Raw genomic sequence first — 23,696 nt, 5'->3', positions numbered from 1 at the left:
AATTTAAAACTAAATCCTATGTATATACTATCCTTAGGTAAACATGATTTTTAATTAATGTATTTATGAATCAGTTACCTTCAAGTCAGGGAAGTACTTCATGCTACCTGCTGGCAAAATTCCACTTTTTTTTACATATTTCTTAAATTTTAGTTTTGAATATGACTTACTGTTTATAGCACTTGAGAAAATTGAAATTGGGGTGCTTCATTTTGAATCCTAGGTGCCAACAAGATTCAGAAGAACTCTTGAAACTAGCAACGTCTATAAGTGAAACCTTGAAAGAGAAGGTGAATATTCAAAGTTATGGCCATCAAAAAAGGTGTAACATATAAACATTCCATATATTAATATTCTCTTAACTTTCAGATCCCAGCTTTGCTGCTTATTGACTCTGACAGTAGGCATATTACTTGAATTTGTTCTGCTTTAATTATTAAATCTATAAAATAGGGTTAACCTACCTCAGGGGGTTATTATGAACACTAAGTGATTTAATTTTGTGAAGTACTTAGAAGAGCATGTGGTGTATAGTAATTACTATTTGCTGTTGCTGCTATATTTTTAGTATTAATATTATCTCTTCTGATTTACTTAGTTTGTTAACCCACTGAAACTCACTGTATAAAGTTGTTAAGCTTTCCTATAAATCATCTTTTATCCATTATTTATTCATATCTCTTAATTGCATTTTGCATATCATGTTTGGACATTTCACCCAGAAAATGGCTTTTTCATGTTATGATGCCAGTGCCTGCTGGCCAATAGTTTCATTTTAGCAGATACCCGAATAGCAGCGTTTGTGCAATTAGTTGAAAATTTTATTGTTTTCGTTATTATATTATAAAAAGGAGGAAATGAAAAGTCTTAACATTAGTGGTTAAGTAGAAAATGATCTCATATTTGATCTCATAGATGATTAAACAAAGAAGGAAATAATGTACTGAAAACAGTGAGTCATTAACCACAAGTTAAAGACCTTTTATGCATATTTAGTGGTTACAGAAAAGTGTGAAAAGCTACAAATAGATTGATGAAGTTTGTGATTAAAAGGAAGGATATGATTTAGGATTCATCAGATTTATTGAGATAAAACTTAGATAAAGAAAATTTCACCCTTTTTAGATAATACAGTACACAAAATTCTGTATACAATTAAACAGTACACAGTTAAGCCAAAGTGTACAGTCATGTATCCACCACCAGCATCAAGAGATAAAACATTTTCATAATGCCAAAAAATTCCCTCATGCCTCTATATAATCATCTCCCTCTCCCCCAACCAATCCATGCAACCAGTGTAGTTTTACCTTTTCCTTAGAATGTCATGTAAATGGAATCATGCAATATGTAGCCTTTTGAGTCCAGATTCTTTTACTAAATGTAATGAATTTGAGTTTCATCCATGTTGTTTCATTTTCATTCCTATTTATTGTTGAATAGTATTCCATTGTATAGGTATACCACAATTTGTTTTCCCCTATAGCAGTTGGTGGACATTTGGGTTTCCAATATGAGCAATTATGAATAAAGCTCCTACAAACCTCCATACAGATTTTGATGTGGACATATGTTTTCATTTCTCATGGATAAACACCTAGTAGTGTATTACAAAGTCAAATGATAGGTATATTTTTAATTTTATAAGAAACTGCCAAATTGTTTTTGCAGAGTAGCTGTACCATTTTTGCATTTCCACCAGAAATGTATGAGAGTTTGAATTGCTCTGTATTCTTTCCATAATGGTGTATTATCTGTTTTTTTATTTGAGCCATTTTAAAGTGTGTGTATTGATATCTTGTTTGGTTTTAATTTGTGTTTCATTGATGACTATGAATTTTGTATCTTTTCATGTGCTTATTTGTCATTCCTGTCTCTTCTTTGATAAACTGTTCTTTCAAATCTTTGTCTGTTTTTTAATTAGGTAGGTTGTTTTCTCATTGATTGAGAGAGCTCTTTATATATTCTGGATATCAATCCTTTATGGGATACCTGTTTTACAAATATTCTCGTCCAGTCCGTGGGTTGTCTTCTCATTTTATTACAGTGTCTTTTAAAGAGAAGTTTTTAATTTTGATAAACTTCAGAGTTTCAATTTTCTTGTATGTAGTTGTCCCTCTTTTTAAATCCAAGGTCACACCTTTTGTCCTGTTTTCTTTGAGAATTTTTATAGTTTTGTGAGTTCATTTTTGCATACATGCCAAGTATAGGTCAAGTGTACATAACTTACATTTTGAATTCATTGGGTACAGATTTGTGAGTTTATTTTTTTTATGAGTTTATTTCTTTATGAGTAATCTATACCAGGCATAGATTAAGGTTGTTTTTTTGTATATGAATATCCAGTAATTCTAGCCTATTTGTTGAAACAATAATTCTTTCCTTATTCAATATCCTGGGTATTCGTTGTGAGTAATTTATTGAACACGTATGTTTAGGGCTACTTCTGAACTCAGTGTTATATCTTCTATTGGTTGTTTCTTTCCTTTTGCTAGTACCATCCTATCTTGATTACTATAGCTGTATGGTAAGTCTTGAAATCAAGTTTGGTCTCTATTTCTTAGAAAGAGCTCAAAATGATGTTTTTTTCTGAGTTCTTACATGTTTTAAATATTTTCGGTAGCCTCCATGCTTGAAAGACAACTTGGCTGAATATAAAATTATAGGCCTTACTTTCTTCAGTGGTATCTTGCTTTGTATCTTATTGTTCGAAATTTGTTGAAAAATACGATGCCAGCTTAATTTTCTTATTCGTATAAGTAGTCTGGTCTTTTTGCCTTGTGACTTTGTATATTTTTTCATCTGTAAAGTGTAATAATTTTACCTGGTTATATCTCAGAATTGATCATTCAGTCCATTTTCCCAGGTATACTATGAGCCCATTTTGATACATAAATTCAGATTTTATTTATTTCTTCCCCTTTTTGCGGGGAGGGGGGGAGTGTTTGCTGGTGGGATGGATTATTTTGGTACTTAGTTATTAAATTCCCAATTCAAGGTGAAGTTTTTTTGTGTGTTTGTTTTCCCACATCTCCCAAATGTTTGTTAAGGATTCACTCAATCAAATTTCCTCTGCCTTGTGATTAGTTTGGAGGAGAAATTTTCAGGAGCTGAAATGTTTTGATTCTAATTTTCTGTTTCCTTCTTACATTACTTTGGTATAGTAAATTGGTTTTTCTGCATATTTTTGGTTCAGGGTAAGGGTTTTGCATGCTTTTTCAGATTACTACTAAAACCCCTATTCTCTTAGGATACTGGGGTTTCTTTAATGGATGGTTTTTTTGGGGTTTTGGGGTTTTTGGTTTTATTTGTTTGTTTTTGGAGGATAGGTGTCGGTGTCTTATGGAACTCTTTGATTTCTGCCAAATCCTTAACTTCCCCTCTTATTTCTTGTTTTAGCCTTCTGTGTCAAAGGATGTCTCCCTCTTTCTATTTACATCATTCTCTCCCAGATAAATTCTTTAACCATAGTCAGTGCTGAGATCTGCTAGATTTCATACATTTTCAGTATTTTTTGCACTTAGTGTGGGGCTTTCTGTTTTCTTAGAATGATTTGCCACTAGGCCTTTCATTCTGTTTTCTGTGGTTACACACTTTGTGCTCTTTGTGCAGCCTTGCAACAGTATGATGTCCAGAAGTGGTTTTGTTGGAGGTTAGAGCTTATATTTTTCTATTTACAGGTAATTTGAGGTTCATAATGTTCTGTTTCTTAGTAATACTGAAACTCTGCCACTGGTTTATTTCTCTTCTTGTGGATAATGTGGATATATACCTATTTTTAGAGATTGTGTGGGGAAATTCAGGTTTAGGCTGTTGTCATTATCGTAAGGCAACCAGATATTCCCCAGATTTGGCTGTTGTTAATTAAAAAATAATAGAATCTTGGGAGATAGTGTAACCTAATGGTAAGTTGGACTTTTGGGGTTTAGATTCCATTTTATTAGCTAAAAATCTTAAGTAAATTCCTTTTTCAAAGTTTCAGTTTTCTCATTTGTATGATAAAAATTATATTTCCTAGGATTATTTTGCAAATTACATGTGGATTTAATATAAACTCACAGTAGGTGCTCAAATTACCTGCTTCTATTCACAGTCTCATCATTGTTTTTAATATTATCACTACCACCAGTATCTCTGCCTTCAGAAATGGCACAGCTTAAATGAAATCAATCTGAGTTGAGTTTAGTGCTAAGCAGTTGAAAAATAATAAAATCTAGAACACTGAAATGGAGTGGGTGGAATAGTAAGTAGATAGTAACCTCTTTTTGTATCACAAAATGCACATGTAGTGTTATTTTACATAGGATTTCAAATCAGTTGAGCTCTATTTGAATCTTGTCGTTAAGAATAAGGTTACTGGTGTTGAAAGAACAGGAAGAGAAAGAGAAGCCAGAGCTCATTAAGAGATCTTTCTGATAAATAAGAATTGTGCTAATAGCTCCAGAATCCAATTCTCCAGTATTTCCTTAAAAATACTAATAAATAAGTCTTATTTCAAGAAACACCATTTCAGTTTTTAAGTATGATAATGAGAACTTCATGGTGATTGGTTCTTAAATTAGTATGAAAAATTGGCATTACTCTCATTTTTTTTTCTAACAATGTATTGCCTCATTATTTTTGACGCATTTACTTTTTATTTACCACTTCAAGCACAAACTGATAGCTCCTTATCATTTTTTATGGATCAATTTATCTTTATTTTCATTTATTTAGGATCAAGGTTTTCCCATAGTTTTCATTAAAACACTTTTTTTAAAAAATTCTGGTTGTTTATAAATATTGACTGACATCACAGAACTAGTCTTTAACAAAAACTGTAAATGGTAGATATTCCAGTTAATCTTAAATCTTGCCCTGGTGTAACATAAAGATTCAGAAAGCAAAAATGGGCATTTACTGGTATAGAGAAATACTGCTTATGGTAACTAACGCATTTGGATCTTTTATTATGAGATTGGAACTTTTTTAGGACTTAAAATCTATTTAGTAGGGTAATTGAGTAGCTTTTTTAGAAGTTAAGCTACAGTAATTTAATAATTCTCACACTAAGCCATTGAAATTTTGAGTGTCTTTGTAAAAACTATTGATTATTGTCTTTCATGGCTTGTGTTTCAGCCAGAAGTAAATGCTGACATTGTGCATTGGCTCTCTTGGACTGCTCAAGGTTTTTTAACCCCACTTGCTGCATCAGTAGGAGGTGTTGCCAGCCAAGAAGTATTGAAAGCCGTGACAGGGAAGTTTTCTCCATTGTGTCAGTGGGTTAGTTCTGTATTTTAATATTTTTTTATACTTAAGGTTGAATTTCCCACCCATACAATGAGTGTTTGTTATGAATTATGATATTAATATATTATAAAAGCAACCTTAAAATATTTTTTTAATGTATGAGTTAGATGTGATATGCCACCAAAATTTAATTCTCTAATTGAAACTGACAAGATCATTGGTTGAGGCTATTGGAATATAACCCAAAGTTGCATTCTAGGATATATTTCCTTCATTTGTGAGAGTGAAGGAATGAATTTTCTACCCTTATACTTAGTTTCTAGTACTATTAGCTTAGCATTCATGGGCTCTCAGGACTTTTAAACAGTTCCATGGAATCTCTGGGCATCAAGAATCTTCAGAATCCCTTCCTAGGTTTAAACTAATGGTAAAAGCATGGGAGTGGTATAAGTTTGAGAACTATATATATAGGGTAAAAACATCTCAAGAAGGAATAAAAAAATCCTTTCTGTTACCAAAAGGAATAATTGACAGAGGGTATCAAAGGATACTCTTCGGGCCCTTTCCTTTTTGGAAACACTTTAACATTTTGAATATAACATTTACCTTTTTTTATGTTTTAAAAAGTATCCACATAATGCTATTTTGCTGCTGAATTACTTGATTTATCTTAACACAGAGTACAAGATCAGTTGTAAATGTCTGGTTTAGGTAACAGCTGTTAACAGTATGGGGAATATAAGTTAATGTTATTAATATAGATTGTGTGTTGTTATAATTAAATAAACAACCATTTAGTTATATTCAAATTTAGCCACATAATAAATGAAAATGAGAGCGAATTTTTTTAATAAACTTTAACTTGGTATTTTTTTAAATGCTAAAATTGTGGCTTCCTATATCATACCCTCTGTAGTATATGTATAAATGACATAATATACGCAAGCTGGAAAATAAAACAGGTACTTTCTGATCTAAAAATAATCAGATTACTTATTCAAATGTAGCTGAAATTGAATGGGGCTTCCAGAGTTTTTATGTAATTAGAAATAGATTTGGAGGTGAAATTCCCTTTTGTTTGTTAAAATCAGAATATATCATTTTTAAGATAGGTGAGTGACATGAATCAGATTATATCTTTTTAACAGTTCCTTCAGGTTTAATCATTTGTTTAAATGAAGTAATATAGGGATATATATTGTATAAAAAGCAATGATTTTTTTTTAATGTATTGTGTTATTTAGGATTGGCATTTTTATCATTGTTTTCCTTAATGATTATTAAACAACTACAGAAGAGAAAAACTACTTTTTTTTAGCAATTTAATGTTCATACATAGTAAGTTGTGTTTTTATCTTCTACTTTAAAGTTATACATTGAAGCAGCAGATATTGTCGAATCTCTAGACAAACCTGAACGTGAACAATTTCTCCCACGGTAATTCTGAAATTTTTCTTGCTTTTTTCTTAGTTGAGTGTTTGTAAGAGGCAACTAGGTTAAAAGAATTTTTGCTCGAATATGCATTTGTTTTAGATGTATTTTCTCATAACTTGTTGACTTCTATAGTCATTTTTTTCTTTACTTAGAGGTTATTTTAAGTGTCAGAATAATGCAGTATATTTACCACTTTATAAATAATGAATGTAAAGTTTTAAATTGTATGCCATGAAAATAGTTAGCATTCAAAATGCCATTCTGAATTAGACGAAAACAACTGCTATCTGCAACTTTTATTTGTATCAGTCATTCTTCATCTTTTTGAATCACAAATCTCTGACAATGTGATAAAACCTTATGGATTCATTCTCCCCAAAATTCACATAACCCAAAGTTCTGCCTTTAATTTAGGTGCATTAACAACTCCAAAGCCCATAGACTTCTCTAGGAACCTTTATTAAAAATCCCTACCTGGGACACCTGGGTGGTGCAGTCAGTTAAGTGTCCGACTCTTGGTTTCAGCTCAGGTCATGATCTTAGGGTTGTGAGATCAAGCCCTACGTCAGGGCCACATTCAGTGTGGAGTGTGCTTGAGATTCTCTCTCCCTTACCCCCTCCTGCTCATTCTCTCTCTCTCTCTCTCTCTCTCTCTCTCTCTCTCTCTCTCTCTCTCTCTCTCTCTCTTTCTCTCTCTTTCTCCCCCCTCTCCCTCCCCCCTTTAAAATAAATAAATAAATCTTTAAAAAAAAAAAAATACCTCCCTCACTTGATCTCAAGATCATGAGATCCAGCCCGGCCTTGGGCTCCACACTGGGTGTGGAGCCTGCTTAAGATTCTCTCTCTCCCTCTGTCCATCCCCCTCCATTCATGTGTGTGCACTCTCTCTTAAAAAAAAAAAAAAAAAATCCCTACTTTAGAAAATTGTTTTTCTAGATAAACTGAGGTCACCTTTACTTAAGTCATTTGGATATAGGATATTAAATGGAGAAAGAAAAAACTGATTTCTTAATGGGGTTTTTGTCTTCAAATAAGATAATTTTCTTTTAGATTGGAGGAAACTCAGAGTATTCTTTTTAAAGTACAGCATTAAATTGGTATTAACAGTAGTGAAACTAATCTTAATAATGTTTTTATGCCTTTCTGGTTTTTGGTATATTTTTCCCTCAGGGGAGATAGATATGATGCCTTACGAGCTTGCATTGGAGACACTTTGTGTCAGAAACTACAAAAGTTGAATATCTTTTTAGTAAGTATAAATAATGAGAATAAATAGTCCAGTCAAACTGCTATTGTGTATCCTCAAATTCATTTATTAAAGCAAATTTGGGTCTAAATGAGTACAGTTCCTAACAGAGTAGACATTCAGTAGAAGTTTAAGACAGGCCACATCCATTCTGCTGCCTGTTTTTGTAAATAAGTTTCATCGGAACACGGCCAAACCCATTCATTTATGTATTGTGTGTGGCTTCTTTCATGCTATAATAGCAGAGGTGAGTAGTTGTGACAGAGACCATATGGCCTACAAAAAAAAATATTTACTGACCCTTTACAAAAAATGTTTGCCAACCCCTAGTATAAAGAATTAATACATTCAGAATTAAAATATGAGTATGATAAGTTTTGAAAATTAAATGATTTTCTAGAAATACATTAAAAATTAGATTTGGGATGAGCTTTTTTTTCCTTTTTATTGTTTAAATTTTTTCTTACCATATAAGATGTAGGTAGAATCTGTCTTTCTTAAATCTTAATTAGTGCATTGGCAAGATATCTCTCCCCATTACCATAAAACTCCTTTTCCTGCCATTGATGGGTTTTTTTTTTATTATTATTATAATCAGTTGTGAAAATAACTGCTGATTTTGTAGTAATAGTTTTTTAAATAATGTCTTGAATATCAGCAGCTGTTGCTGAGCTATAGAAAGTCTTAGAATAGGTAGCTTCAAATGAATTTTGAAAATTATCAACAAGGAATCTTTTTCATCAAAATGTTGCATGAATGTTTTGTGATATTTGTTTCTATCTCATACAAATAATTAGCTCAATTGTTTGCTTTTGTTGGAATATTAAAATGGAATATTAAAATGTCTTCTGTTTAAAGGAATTGTAAATATGCTTTTTCTTATTTGATTTATACATTTTTCTTCTTTGAAACAGTTAAAACAGCATAATAAATTAGTTATGTATTCTAAAATAAAATGAATCACAAATGTTCAAATTATTTTAAAAATTATATGTATTAAAAATTGGCATTTGAAGAAAGTTAATATGACATTTCCCTGTAGTAAGTAGTCTTAATTGTATTTAATCCGATATATTTCATTTTTCTCCTCTATAGGTAGGATGTGGAGCCATAGGCTGTGAAATGTTAAAAAATTTTGCTTTACTTGGTGTTGGTACAAGCAAAGAAAAAGGAATGGTAAGATAAAAATCCTTGGGAGTTAAAAGTTTGTATTTCTGTTGCTCATTTTTGTACTATATTTGACTGCATAGATCTGAAATACTAATTTTTGAGGAGAGAGAATTATGCTCGAAATTGGAAAATTCTGATTCTGTTCTGACCACTTTTCCAAAAGTTATGTGACCTTGTGGCAAATTACTTTGAATTCTCTGTTCCTCAGTTTCTTTCTCTAATACTATGAAACTGGTATCTCTGCTTCCTACCTCATAATGTGAAAAGGGTTTGCAAACTATAAAGCACATTAGAATTGTTATTTCTATTAAGATTCCTTATTAATTATTAAATAAATCTTTAAGATGGGAGAAGCTAACATTAGAAAGTGGCAGAGTTCTCAGATAAAGTTTCAATTAGTGATTATCAAAATAAAAGGGAGCAGGGAGTAATATAAACTTTGGTGTTCAATTTAAATTCTTAAGATGATAAATGTGAGTTAATTGGGAAGCCATGTCATATATTTAAATAAAAATATATTTCACTAATTTGTTTTGCCTTTAAAATATAAACTAGCTTCCCAGAGTAATGATTTCATAGATTTATCATGGTGACTAACAATAAGTAATGAAATGACTAAAATTTATATACTAGTTCACATTTTATAGTTATATTAACATTGTCTTAATATTCCACTTAAAATGGTATTCATTACTATCACAGTTATAGACAGATACTCTTACATATGTATTTTTCCTGCTTAGCATTTCTTAAGTTGTGTTTCACAAGCCACTATTAGTTTTGGTGGTTTTAAAAGGTATTTCTAATTAAAAAAAAAAAAAAGAAAACAATCTTGGTTACCTAAGTTTGGGAATCACCTGAATATCTTAGCTGAAATTCATAATGCATATCAGCATATAAAGGTACTTTGGTAAATAATCCTGATTACAGGTGACAAAACAGTCAGTTAATGTGCACAGATCTCTATCCTGCAAATATATAGATTTGCTATGTAAATTATTCTTTTTTATAGTGTTTACAAATGTAGCCAAACTTAACTGGGAAAAAGGAAAGGAAAGTCCCAGGCTCCAGGAACCAAGAGAGAAATTAGTTCCTGAGCTAAAAGCTGTAGTTATTCACAAGTGTTTCTTGAGTATATGTCCAAAACATTAAATAGAAAAGGAAGTAACTCATGAGAAACTTTTAACTAAGAGCATGTACCACACTGGTGTGTGGAATCCAGAATTATATCTTACAAAAAACTTCAAGCAGAGGGATGAATATAACAAATAAGACCATTGAAATCTCCAAAGCTCTGACAAAAACAAATATGAAATTGCATCATGGTGATAATTAAATACCAAGAGTACATAGAATTATGCAGAGAAATTAACATCTGTTCAAGACAATTCACAATAAAAATTACAATCCACTAGAAAAAAAGTACCACCTAGAAGAAAAACCAGCCAATGAAAATAGGAGAATTAAGCTAAGAACTATAGATAACAGGAGTGCTACAAATAATGGAGCAAACAAACTTTAAAATAGAGTTTAAAATGACCAAAGGTAAAAAAAAAAGGGGGAGGAGGATAGAAACATGAGAGGGGGAAAGCACTAAAATTTTTACAGGAAACCAAATAAAACTTTTTGTGTAGTCATTGAACTTAAAATTCACATATAACTGAAGTGAGAATTGATGAATAGAAGTTAAAAACCCAGAAAGATATCTTTTTTTAATGAAAGAGGATACATTTGCATGGTCCAACATAAGTGTAGTAGAATTTTCAGAGAGAGTAAAGATAATGAAGAAGTAATATATTCCAAGATAATGACAAAAGTTTCCAGAGTTAAGAGACCAGTATGTTGAAATTGAAAAGGTAAACTAGTCAGCATGATCAAAGGCAAAGATAAAAAGAGAGATTACCTAATAGATTTCTCATCAGCAGTAAATGACACTTGAAGACAGAGAAGCATGTCTTCATAGTGCTTTGGAAAATTATTGTCAATCTAGATTTCTATACCCAACTACATTATCTTTCAAGAGAAGTAAAGATAACTGACAGGTGAAGTGATGAAAGATCATTTATTGGTTCTCATTGAAAGAACTTATTAGATAACATGAGCAGTGCATGAAGCAAGGGTAAGTAGAGGCATTTGTCAGCATTCGTAGATTTAAATAAGTATTGGGGTTTTTTTTAAGCTTTAATTAAAATATTGACTTTGGGGATGGGATGATTAAAAATAAGTATAATGTTCATTGATATGAAAGGAGAAGGGAGAGTTCAGATATCCTCTAATTATTCAGGAGGAAGATGGAGATTGTCTAGAGCTTAAGTCACATGTGCATGTGAAAATTTTGAGTATAACCACATAAAAATAGATGTTTAACTTCCAGACCAATTCAGTAAGGATTGAGGGGGATTGGAATCAAGAAAACTTAAGACCCCCCTCAAAAAAGGGAGTGAATAAAAAGTGGGGTGGGGGAGGTAGAAAAAAAAAGCCTTATATCAGTAATCACAATAATTATATATTGATTAAATTTTTGTTAAGAGACATTTTCTGTTTGGTGCTTTTTTTCCTATTTAAAAGAGACACACTCTAACACATAATTACATAGAAATGTTGAAAACAAACCCCCCCAAAAAACAGATACAGTCAGGTAATACCAGCTAAAAGAAAGTGAATGTGTTTGTGAACATCTGTCACTATCTAACAACTCAAACACACTGGAGAAATACTGCTCCTAGTCAGATCTCGTACAAATACTAACATAAGTGACAAATGCATTATGAATACTTTTCAGATTATCTTGGATCTGTTTATTTTCATCTTGCATCCATTAGAATGTCTGCAAACATTTTCTTAAATGACCAGATTGCAGCTATTCTAGGCTTGTGAACCAAGGATCTCTGTCACAACAAGTCAGCGCTGCCATTACAGCATGAAAACAACCATAGACAGTACTTAAAACAAATGGCATGACTGTGTTCCAACAAAATTTATTTACAAAAACAGGCAGGCTGCCTACGCTGTGGTTTGTAGACCTCTGCTTTAGCAAGAGTTCCTTTCAAATTGAAACATGCAGATATTCTTTCCAAATTTGTTGCAGTTGAAAATAAATGTTTAGAAAGAAGAGCTAACTCCTCTTTGGCTAATCCATCACATGTTTCTAAAATGTGGTGATGTTTTTAGCCTCTTATTTTGTTACGAATAATTAGAAAAATGTTTTGAGCATGAATTGTCATCAGTTTCAGCAGTTTTGTTTAACATGTTCCTATGCTAAATATTAATTATAGTTAAACATAGTATAAAAATATTAGTATTGGTAACCATTAGAATATTTGTATTTTTATAACTTCTAACAGCTAAAATAATTTAGACTAACTTGTGGGAATTGTTTTAGTCTTTCTGAGAGAAGCAAAATAGATTTAAATTTTTCTCTTACGTAATTTCAGCTTTTTTCTATTCTTGACATTAGGTTACAGTAACAGATCCTGACTTGATAGAAAAATCCAACTTGAATAGACAGTTCCTATTTCGGCCTCACCACATACAGGTTTGTTGCTACCCTTTCAAATTTAAGCCATCTATTGTGTTATACAAAAAAGAGAGTTTCCTTTTTATAAATAGAAAGTAGTGCTTGAACAAGCATAATTTGTTTTTATATTACTAGACTCTCAAATAATCAAACATTGAGAATGACATTTGGGACAAATATACAATTTTTTTATGTAAAAATTGGTCTTTGCATTGATTTTGGATATAAAATCTAAGTTGTGAATCATGGGAAGTATTTTTTTCATTTTATAATCAGGATGTATCTACATATTTAATCTTAGAAACTAAGGATACAGAGACAGATTTCCTAATTTTAAGTTTTAATAGATCACACATTTGGCACTGTCTTTTGGAGTTTTTATTACAAAATAGGTAAAAAGTTTAGCAATTAGAATTTTTTGCTCTTTGATCTTACTTGACTATTTAACATCCTCTTTATTGTAAAATAATGCATTTTCAGTCTTTTTTATAGAGTTCAAAATATTTAAGAAAAGGAGCATTTTAGTGAAACATATTTGCTTTTTCTTTAAAAATGTTTTTGCAGTTTATTGTTCAACAACCCATTGATAATCTTGGTAAACTAGGGAATGTCATTAACAGGAAAGTGACTACTAGAGCATGTGGCATAATTGCCTCACCTATCCAAATACAAAACAAATAACAGTGTCTGTTAGGAACCAAAATGTATGCCACACAATTCATTCACTCTGTGCATTTTACTTATAGAAGAACTTTTAAGGCCTGTTTATTTTTATTTTACTGAGTTCTGACAAAGTTTACAATTTGTGTACTTAACAGCACTGAGAAGTAAAAACGTGTCAAGGGGACTCTTATAAAACTGAAACACATATAATAATTTTTTAAATGTTTCCATCAAGAAATTAGTAATATATTTATAAGATTTCAGTACCAAAGTTAACTTCCCATACCTGTGAGAGCTCATTTTCTGCAGAGTTAGGATTGCTAATATTTTACTGAATGTGTTATTTTTTTCTAGGCACTTACCAAGTTCAAATACACTTTTAATAACTGATATTTTAAGAACTCTAAAGCACATGGCTAAAATAGAGGTTGTTTAGATTTCCATTAATAATGTGTTAATTACTCAGACTAATGTAGATTATTAAATATAATGTGACTACAGTGAATATAATTTCCACAAACTAAAAATGAAAGCTGGTCTGGTTACTTTCCTTTCCTGTAAAAAATGTATAAGTTCAATCAGGGCCTAGCTTTTCTGTTTAACATTTATTTCTTCTGTTTTTATTTGTTATTTGTTTAGAAACCTAAAAGTTATACTGCTGCCGATGCAACCCTCAAAATAAATCCTCAATTAAAGATAGATGCACACTTGAACAAAGTATGTCCAGCTACTGAGGCTATTTACAATGATGAGTTCTATACTAAACAAGATATAATTATTACAGCATTAGATAATGTGGAAGCCAGGAGATATGTAGACAGGTATGTTCTTAAAATTCAGGTTCATAAAAATTTTTTATTTTGTTTTCACTTTTTTCCACATCTATTTATTGAAAAGTTACCCAATTTTCTGATCATTCTTTGTGTTTCTATTGTGGTTTTCAAGCGCAAACCCTTTTTATGGTTTCCCATTATACCTAGGATAAAATTCAAAATCTTTACATGGCCTAAATGTTTTTCATAGAGTGTCTGCCATCTGTCTACCACCCTAGCTTAAAATTTACCTATCTTTGCTGGCTCCCCTCATTCCAGCTACACATTCCTTCTTTCAGTTCTTGTAAGGTATCCAACACTTTTTCACCTCAGAGACTTGTACATACTCTCCTTCAGACTCAGGAAATTATGCTTATCTTGTTCTAAAAATTCTGACCCAAGTCTACCTGGTTTAGTTTAGCTTTTTTTTTTTCTTCCAACCTTTCATTTTCATCCTAAGTATCTTTATTCAAACAGAATTTTTTTAACCACTAAATTCTATAGATCCTCCTATGGTAACCTTTCACAGCATTCTGTTTTTTTCTTTATAGTGCTTATTTTTATTGATACACTTATTTAATTAATACTTGTTTCCTTACTAAATCATTTATTCAGGGACCCTTTATTTTCCCATCACTATATCCTCAGGGCCCAACATATGTCATTCAGGAAATAGTTGTTAAATAAGTAGACGAATGAGTGACTATAATGTGTATATCTTATAATTTTTCTTACATCTTTATATGACTTTTTAATGTTAGAGTTCTAGAGCAGATTATTAACAGAAAAATTTGCCATTGGAGAGTGTAGTTGAAAGTTATCTTGGGCAGAGGAAGGAAGAATAAAAACTTTAAGAAATTAAGGTGTGTAGAATATAGGTATTATACATATTAAGAAAGAAGGTTAATATTGGTTGAGATAAAGAGAATATTGAGAAGATACAGTAGGACAGAACTTGTAGTCAGAAAATAACCAAAGAGGGGGGCGCCTGGGTGGCTCAGTCGTTAAGCGTCTGCCTTCGGCTCTGGTCATGATCCCAGTGTCCTGGGATCGAGCTCCGCGTCAGGCTCCCTGCTCTGCAGGAAGCCTGCTTCTCCCTCTCCCACTCCCCCTGCTTGTGTTCCCTCTCTCGCTGTGTCTCTCTCTATCAAATAAATAAAACCTTTAAAAAAAAAAAGAAGAAAGAAAATAACCAAAGAAAAAATAGAAAGCAAGGCAAGAAAGGGCAGTATATTAGTTTAAGAGTTAACTTAGAGTAAAAGAAAGTTGAAGCCCAAAATCTAGTAGTAGTAGTAGAAGAAGAAGAAACGGACAAAGATTACTAGGTTGAGCAACAAAATTTGTGGGAGAAGGGGGACAGAAATGATAAATGCATTATTTGGTGGTAATGTATCTGTTTCCTGATGTTACATTCAGGAAGTGATCAGTGTGTGAAATGATTAACAGAAGGTGGTAAGATGTCCCCTGCTTACATTGTTATTGCTCACTTAACTGTTCGTTACCTGTTATCTTTTCAAATAGCCGTTGCTTAGCAAATCTACGACCCCTCTTAGATTCTGGAACAATGGGCACTAAGGGACACACTGAAGTTATTGTACCTCATTTAACTGAATCCTATAATAGTCATGTAAGTGAACTGACATTTTGAAATAAATGCCTCTCTTCTTTATATCTCATAATGTTTATATCTCATTTTTTTCTCATTAGTCAGCAAATTTGATTTAGCTTTCCTAATCTGTTAATCGATCTGTCAGTAATTTCCATACATATGTGCATATGCATTTTTTAAAGAGAGTTGAAGTTATTTTTTAAATCATCAAAATTTTGTTTCTAGCCTTTTTTGCATCCTTATTCTTGTGTTTACTGTTTATTTCTCAGAGGTGTTTAATTGGTTTTCTAACAACGTTTGAACTGACCACCCAAAATCTTAATGATGACTCAGTTGATACATGGGAGGAACCAAGCCCTCTATATATGTGTAAAGCATATAGATGTAATTTTTTTTTAAACTCTACAAGTGATTTTGATACACTGCCGAAGTTGAAAAACACTGGCCTAGGAAATAATTGTAGGGTTTAGGATTTTAAAAAAGACCAACTCAAGTTGTAAAATGGAAAAAAGAATGTTTTTACAAGTGTAAATATCACTTTATTTAATAGTTATATTTGCTTTAGTAAAATTTTTAAAGATTTAGAAAATCTGTTTTCCCATTCTCATGAAATCAGAAGTTTATATAGTAAAAACATTATAGTAGACAAAATTTATAAGTTTAATTTGAAGGAAATTAGAGAAAATCATGATATGCTGAGGTGATATTGGAAGATTTTCAAAATAGAGAATGCTTGATTCTCTACCACATTTTTCCCAAGCCTTTTCCTATATTCTCTAACTTTATACTCAGAAAAAATAGAATTCTCTTCTGGCTTCCCTCTTTGGTTTATAAAGTATTTTATGGTATTTCATAGGAGCAAACAAATATAAATCTCTAAGTAAAAAGAGATAAAGTGAGTCATTTTAGATTGGTTAAACCAATAACGCTAAGCCAAATGTACCCTATAATAGAAAATGGGTCTTTTTAATGGTTTTTTTTTTTACATGAGACAACATAGACATTTGCTGTTTCTCTTTTGAAAGTTCTTTTTATTTTTTTAATTTTGTATTTTATTTTTTTGATTTTTTTTAAGTTTTTATTTAAATTCCATTTACTTAACATACAGTGTGTAATATTAGTTTCATGTGTACAATATAGTGTTTGACACTTCCATACAACACCCTGTGCCCATCCAAGTGCACTGCTTCATCCCCGTCACCTATTTAGCCCATCCCCCCAACCCCATCCCCTCTGGTGACCATCAGTTTGTTTTCTATAGTTACGAGTCTGTTTCTTGGTTTGCCTCTCTTTTTTTCCCCTTTGTTTCATTTCTTAAATTCCACATATGAGTGAAATCATATGGTATTTGTCTTTCTCTGACATATTTCACTTAGCATAATACTGTCTAGCTCCATCCATGTCGTTGCAATGGCAAAATTTCATTCTTTTTTATTTGTTGTTTATTTAATACATACTTTTGTACAAAACTATGCCAAGCATCAAGGATATATGATCCCTGCTCCTAAATTATTTTCTCCGTGGAGAAAGAAACTCCTGGTATGCTGAGCACTGTTTTGGGGATTCATGAATTACTTTTCAAAGTAGGGTATGTTGTAAAGTTTTCGATGTCACCTTGATTCTTGGAGAAAAAAATTAATTAGATATTGGAGCCTGCTGTAAGTACCACATGGTACCAAATAAGTGCACAGATAATAAGTTATATAAAATTCAAGTTTTTTGTTACATTGCTGTTAATAAATAGGTTAAGTATCAAAAGAATCCATTTTCCTCTTATTTGCCTAGGAGAAGATATAAAAATGTTGGATTCATTTTATTATTTCATTTTATTTTTTAATGGTCTTAAAACACTCAATTGGTGAAAAATTACCATTGCTTTTCTTAACTATCTGTTGTCATATTTTATAAATTAGCGGGATCCCCCAGAAGAGGAAATACCATTTTGTACTCTAAAATCCTTTCCAGCTGCTATTGAACATACTATACAGTGGGCAAGAGATAAGGTAATAAAGATCTTTATTTCAAGAAATTTTTATTTGAAGTAGAAAAGATATTTCCAATTTTTAAAAAGACTTCTATTTGTAACTTTTTTTTTCTTTCTTTCCTTTATAGTTTGAAAGTTCCTTTTCCCACAAGCCTTCATTGTTTAACAAATTTTGGCAAACTTATCCATCTGCAGAAGAAGTCTTACAGGTAAAAATCAATGCATTTTAATATAATCTCAACACTGTCTCAGTGTAATGTTATTTGCAAATTGCCTATAAATAGTTTATTTTACCTCTTTAAAGAAAGATTGTAACATCATTATGATACATAGTAAGTGCATGAGGAATCTTGAAATTAGCAAGTCACACATGACCCCTTTTTTTAGTTTATATGAACTATGTAGAATTGCCAATATTTGACCATGTTTGACCCACAGAACAGAAATTCATATGCTTCAACCTAAGAAAGATGTCATCATAATAAAATAATAAATAGCTTATTAAACTCTTTCGGAAAAAAACTGAGGTGAGTTCTAGTGAAAATTTCATGAGTGGACAGTAATCTCTGAGACTTAATACTCTTATAATGAGGACAACTTTAAAGATGTTTTCTTACTTTTCTTTATTCCAATACTAAACAGGGCAGCTTTTTAGTGTAAAATGTTATTCATAAGTACTTCTTATATTAAGTACATCTGTAGTACTCACAACTTACAGCCAGCAAGACATGAGGATAACTTGTCAGATAAGAAACTACAGCTGAAGTTTCATGTGCTGTCTTTTCCCATTCTCCCTCCAAAAAAAGGAAAGAAAGAGGGAGAAGAAAAAGGCAGGGATAAGGAGCTCATGGTGTAAAAATTAAAATCATAGGTCACGTGAGCTGGCACTTCAAACTTTGGCTAATACTTCCCCAGGAATGATGTGGGTGGGTAGGTGGGTGTTGCGTGTTTAATTAGAAATGTATTTATTTTAGGGGCGCCTGGGTGGCTCAGTCATTAAGCGGCTGCCTTCGGCTCAGGTCATGACCCCAAGGTCCTGGGATCAAGCCCCATATCGGGCTCCCTGCTCAGCGGGAAGCCTGCTTCTCCCTCTCCCACTCCCCCTGCTTGTGTTCCTGCTCTCGCTGTCTCTGTCTCTGTCAAATAAATAAATAAAATCTTTAAAAAAAAAAAAAAGAAATGTATTTATTTTGTTTGTTTTTTTCTCTCATTTTCTAGAAGATACAAACTGGGCACAGTTTAGAAGGCTGTTTTCAAGTTATTAAGTTACTTAGCAGAAGACCCAGAAGTTGGTCCCAGTGTGTAGAATTAGCAAGATTAAAATTTGAAAAATATTTTAACCATAAGGTAAGTATGCATTATAAAACATTAAGAAGAGATATGACCTTGGCACATTTAATTGATACCAAATTAATTTCATTGGCCAAACATCTACTCTTTCTTTCGGGAATCTTTCCAGAAATAAGTAGTAAGTTAAGTGAAAACAAGTGCAGGGCACACAACTGATTTCTATTTGAATGTTAAAAGAATGCACTTAAACTCTACCCATTGGTTTGTCAGTCATACATTAACTTGATCCTTATCTCTCTGTGTGCAAAATTGGGTTTCAGATAGGTGTTCCTTCTGGAGAATAAGGAATACATTTCATCAGTAGTCTAAAACAAGTTTGTTGTTCAGAATAAAGCAAGAAACTGAGAAAATAGAGATGTTCAGTAAGAAAGCTGGTTGAATTTTGCCTTGCCCACCAATATCCAAAATCACATTTTATGTCTGTTTTCTGTTTCCTCATTTGTAAAATGGGGATAATAAATTGGTGCGTAACTCATAAGGTAGCGTGAGGATCAAATAAGTGAATACATGCAAAGCAATTTGAGCAAACCTAGCCCATAAGTGCTCACTAAATATTAGCTGTTATTCTTATCTCCCATTACTTAGAGTTGCTAGAATGTGTCCTGCACTCTCTCTTGAGTCTCTCCCTCTCTTTAGGCTCTTACCTATTGGAATATAAAGTAAGTTCATCTTTTTTAAAAAGTCTTTTGATTACACTTATCCTTGCTTTTAATTTCCTTCTTGGCTCTGCTGCTTACGTAAGTGGTCTTATACTTACTGTTGCTACTTCCTCATCCAGTAAATGTGTCTTCTTTCCCCACTCCTATTCAAATTATTTTTACCATAATTATCAATGACCTCTTGTTTCAAAATCTAAAGAACTCTTTTTAGTCCTTACCTTTTCTACCTTTTTTTTTCTAAGCTTTTTTACTATGGAAAAATTCAACCAGGGAAAGGGGAAAAAATACTGTAATGAACCCCCATGTAATTTTCACAAATCTGTCACCCAGGTTTAACATTTATCAACTTGTAGATAATGTTGTTTCATCTAGATACCCATCCCAATAGACCCTCCCCAGATGGTTTTGAAGTGAATCTCAAACATCATTTATCATCTCAAAAGACAAAATACTGTATATTTTTACTGGTTTCGTTTTTGTTTTAAATTAGCTCTTTGAGAGGAGCAGAATTGTATGTAAAATATGCCACTGTTGTGTAAAAACTGATAAAATAATGTATATTCATTTTTGCTGTAGATGCAAAAAAAGAAAAAACTATAAGTGTTGATAAAAAATAACAATAGAGTGGGGGGAGGAGCAAGATGGCAGAGGAGTTGGAGACCTGGATTTCGTCTGGTCCCAGGAATTCAGCTGGATAGGGATCAAACCATTCTAAACACCTACGAACTCAACAGGAGATTGAAGAAAAGAATAGCAACAACTCTGAACAGAAAAGCGACCACTTTCTGGAAGGTAGGACGTGCGGAAAAGTGAATCCGAGGCGCTATTCGGGAGGATAGACGGCGGGGGAGGGGGCCTCCATCCACCACTTCTGGCAAGTGATAGAGCTGCAGAGCACAAAATTGGAACTTTTAGAAGTCGGCTCCCCTGAGGGACATCGCTCCAGTGGCTAAGCAGGGGGTGGAACTCTCGCTGGGACAGTGTGGTCTCAGGACCCTCGGGGTCACAGAAAGACCGGGGGTGCCTAAGTGCGACAGAGCTCCCAGGTATCGGAGCGGGGAAGCCGGCTGCACCAAGCTGAGGAGTGGGCTCTCAGCTCAGGGTTGCCATAAACCGTGATCCGCAGCACAGTTGGGCCACTGGTCTTCCAGCAGGGACCCAACAAGTGGCAGATCCAGGGAGACTCCCCTTCCTCCCCTGAGAAGAGTGGCATGGGAGCGCACCACAGGGATCTGCTGGGTTTGGAGACTCCACACTGAGTCAGGTGCCAGAGGTAGAAACACTGGGTCACAGGCCGGGTGAGCACGGAATGCAGCCGGAGACCACGGAGACAGGAGTGATTGACTGCTTTTCTCTGGGGGCGCACTGAGGAGCGGGGCCCCGAGTTCTCGGCTCCTCCGGGGCAGAGATTGGGAGGCCGCCATTTTCACTCTTGTCCTCCAAAGCTGTACGGAAAGCTTGCAGGGAACAAAAGCTCCTGAGAGCAAACCCGAGCAGATTACTTAGCCCGGACCTGGCAAGGGCGGGTCAATTCCGCCTCCAACAAAGACATTTGGGAACCACGGCAACAGGCCCCTCCCCCAGAAGATCAGCAAGAACAGCCCGCCAAGACCAAGTTTACCGATCACTGAGAACGGAAGAACTCCCGCGCTAGAGGAATACTGCACATAGAATTCATGGCTTTTTTACCATGATTCCTTAGTCCTTCAAAGTTAATTTTTTAACTTTTTTTTTTGAATTTTTCTTCTTCCCTTTTTCAACCAACATCTTATCAATCCCTTTTTTAAAAAACTTTTTTTTTAAAGATTTTATTTATTTATTTGACAGAGAGATAGGGAGAGCAGGAACACAAGCAGGGGGGTGGGAGAGGGAGAAGCAGGCTTCCCGCGGAGCAGGGAGCCCGATGCGGGGCTCGATCCCAGGACCCTGGGATCATGACCTGAGCTAAAGGCAGACGCTTAATGACTGAGCCACCCAGGCGCCCCTAAAAAACATTTTTGTTTTTCATTTTTAGATTCATATTCTATCCCTTCATAGTAGTTACCCTTACTTTTGAAATATATATATAAGTTCTGTCTTTAAAATTTTGAGATAGTGCCTTCTAACAGATAAAAATATACCCTAAATCTGTAGTGTATGGCTTTGTTCTAGTCTCCTGCCTGATTACATTCTCTCCCCTATTTTTTCTTTTTTTTTAAATCCTCTTCTTTCTTTTTTCAAACAACTTCTTATCAATCCCTTTTATAAAATTTGTTATAATTTTCATCTTTACAGTCATTCCATTTCTTCATCGTATCAACCCTTATTTTTGTACATATATAAGTTTTTGTTTCTTTAAAATTGTGGGAGGCACTTTCTTCTAATAGACCAAAATATACCCAAAATCTAGTGTGTGGCACTAATCTATGCAACAGCCTGATCATATTTGATCATATTCTGTTTTTTTTTTGTTTTGTTCTGTTTTTGTTTTTGTTTTTATCTTTTTTTTTTTTTATTCTTTTTCCTTTTTTTTCTTTTTCTTTTTTCTTTCTTTCCCTTTCTTTTCCCTGGTTTCAGGTGTTTTCTGATTTGTTTAGAGTATATTTTCTGGGGACGTTGTTACCCTGTTAGCATTTTGTTCTCTCATTCATCTATGCTCCTCTGGACAAAATGACAAGACGGGAAACCTCACCTCAACAAAAAAAACAAGAGGTAGTACTGACTTCCAGGGACCTACTCAATACAGACATTAGTACAATGTCGGACCTAGAGTTCAGAATCATGATTTTAAATATACTAGCTGGGCTTGAAAAAAAGCATGGAAGTTATTAGAGAAACCCTTTCTAGAGAAATAAAAGAACTAAAATCTAACCAAGTCAAAATCAAAAAGGCTATTAATGAGGTGCAATCAAAAATGGAGGCTCTAACTGCTAGGATAAATGAGGCAGAAGAGAGAATTAGTGATACAGAAGAGATGGAAAATAAAGAAGCTGAGAAAAAGAGATAAACAACTACTGGATCACGAGGGCAGAATTCGAGAAATAAGTGATACCATAAGATGAAACAACATTAGAATAATTGGGATCCCAGAAAAAGAAGAAAGAGAGAGAGGGGGAGGAGGTGTATCGGAGCAAATTATAGCAGAGAACTTGCCTAATGTGGGGAAGGAAACAGGCATCAAAATCCAGGAGGCACAGAGCACTCCTTTCAAAATCAATAAAAATAGGTCAACACCCTGACACCTAGTAATAAAACTTAAAAGTTTTAGAGACAAAGAGAAAATCCTGAAAGCAACTCGGGAGAAGAGATCTATAACCTGCAATGGTGGAAACATTAGATTGGCAACAGACCTATCCACAGAGACCTGGCAGGCCAGAAAGGACTGGCATGATATATTCAGAGCACTAAATGAGAAAAATATGAAGCCAAGAATACTCTATCCAGCTAGGCTGTCATTGAAAATAGAAGGAGAGATAAAACGCTTCCAGAACAAACAAAAACTAAAGGAATTTGCAAACATGAAACCAGCCCTCCAAGAAATATTGAAAGGGGTCCTCTAAGCAAAGAGAGAGCCTAAAAGTAACATAGACCAGAAAGGAACACAGAAAATATACAGTAACAGTCACCTTATAGGCAATACAATGGCACTAAATTCATATCTTTCCATAGTTACTCTGAATGTAAATGGGCTAAATGCCGCAATCAAAAGACACAGGCTATCAGATTGGATAAAAAAACAAGACCCATCGATATGCTGTCTGCAAGAGACTCATTTTAGACCCAAAGACAACCCCAGATTGAAAGTGAGGGGGTGGAAAACCATGTCCCATGCTAATGGACACCAAAAGAAAGCTGGGGTGGCAATCTTTATATCAGACAAATTAGATTTTAAAACAAAGACTGTGATAAGAGATGAGGAAGGACACTATATCCTACTTCAAGGGTCTATCCAACAAGAAGATCTAACAATTGTAAATATCTATGCCCCTAACATGGGAGCAGCCAATTATATAAGCCAACTAATAACAAAAGCAAAAAAACACA

General features: G+C 33.4%; 1 protein-coding gene across 2 annotated transcripts in view; it reads left to right on the top strand.

Annotated features, from left to right (window-relative positions):
* Window positions 1–23,696, top strand: part of UBA6 (ubiquitin like modifier activating enzyme 6) — a 90,177-nt gene that overhangs the window by 47,223 nt on the left and 19,258 nt on the right. For both annotated transcript variants that reach the window (XM_027599592.2, XM_027599591.2), the window contains 11 exons: window positions 224–290; window positions 5,119–5,262; window positions 6,599–6,666; window positions 7,834–7,912; window positions 9,005–9,085; window positions 12,537–12,614; window positions 13,899–14,080; window positions 15,593–15,698; window positions 17,594–17,683; window positions 17,793–17,873; window positions 18,883–19,011. In XM_027599592.2, coding sequence (XP_027455393.2) covers window positions 224–290; window positions 5,119–5,262; window positions 6,599–6,666; window positions 7,834–7,912; window positions 9,005–9,085; window positions 12,537–12,614; window positions 13,899–14,080; window positions 15,593–15,698; window positions 17,594–17,683; window positions 17,793–17,873; window positions 18,883–19,011 — 1,105 coding nt within the window. The remainder of the gene's footprint in view (window positions 1–223; window positions 291–5,118; window positions 5,263–6,598; window positions 6,667–7,833; window positions 7,913–9,004; window positions 9,086–12,536; window positions 12,615–13,898; window positions 14,081–15,592; window positions 15,699–17,593; window positions 17,684–17,792; window positions 17,874–18,882; window positions 19,012–23,696) is intronic.

The sequence above is a fragment of the Zalophus californianus genome, chromosome 2, assembly GCF_009762305.2.
Source record: "Zalophus californianus isolate mZalCal1 chromosome 2, mZalCal1.pri.v2, whole genome shotgun sequence".
Taxonomy (NCBI): domain Eukaryota; kingdom Metazoa; phylum Chordata; class Mammalia; order Carnivora; family Otariidae; genus Zalophus; species Zalophus californianus.
The sequence above is the reverse complement of the archived record's forward strand: the minus strand, read 5'-3'. Positions and strand labels throughout refer to the sequence as shown.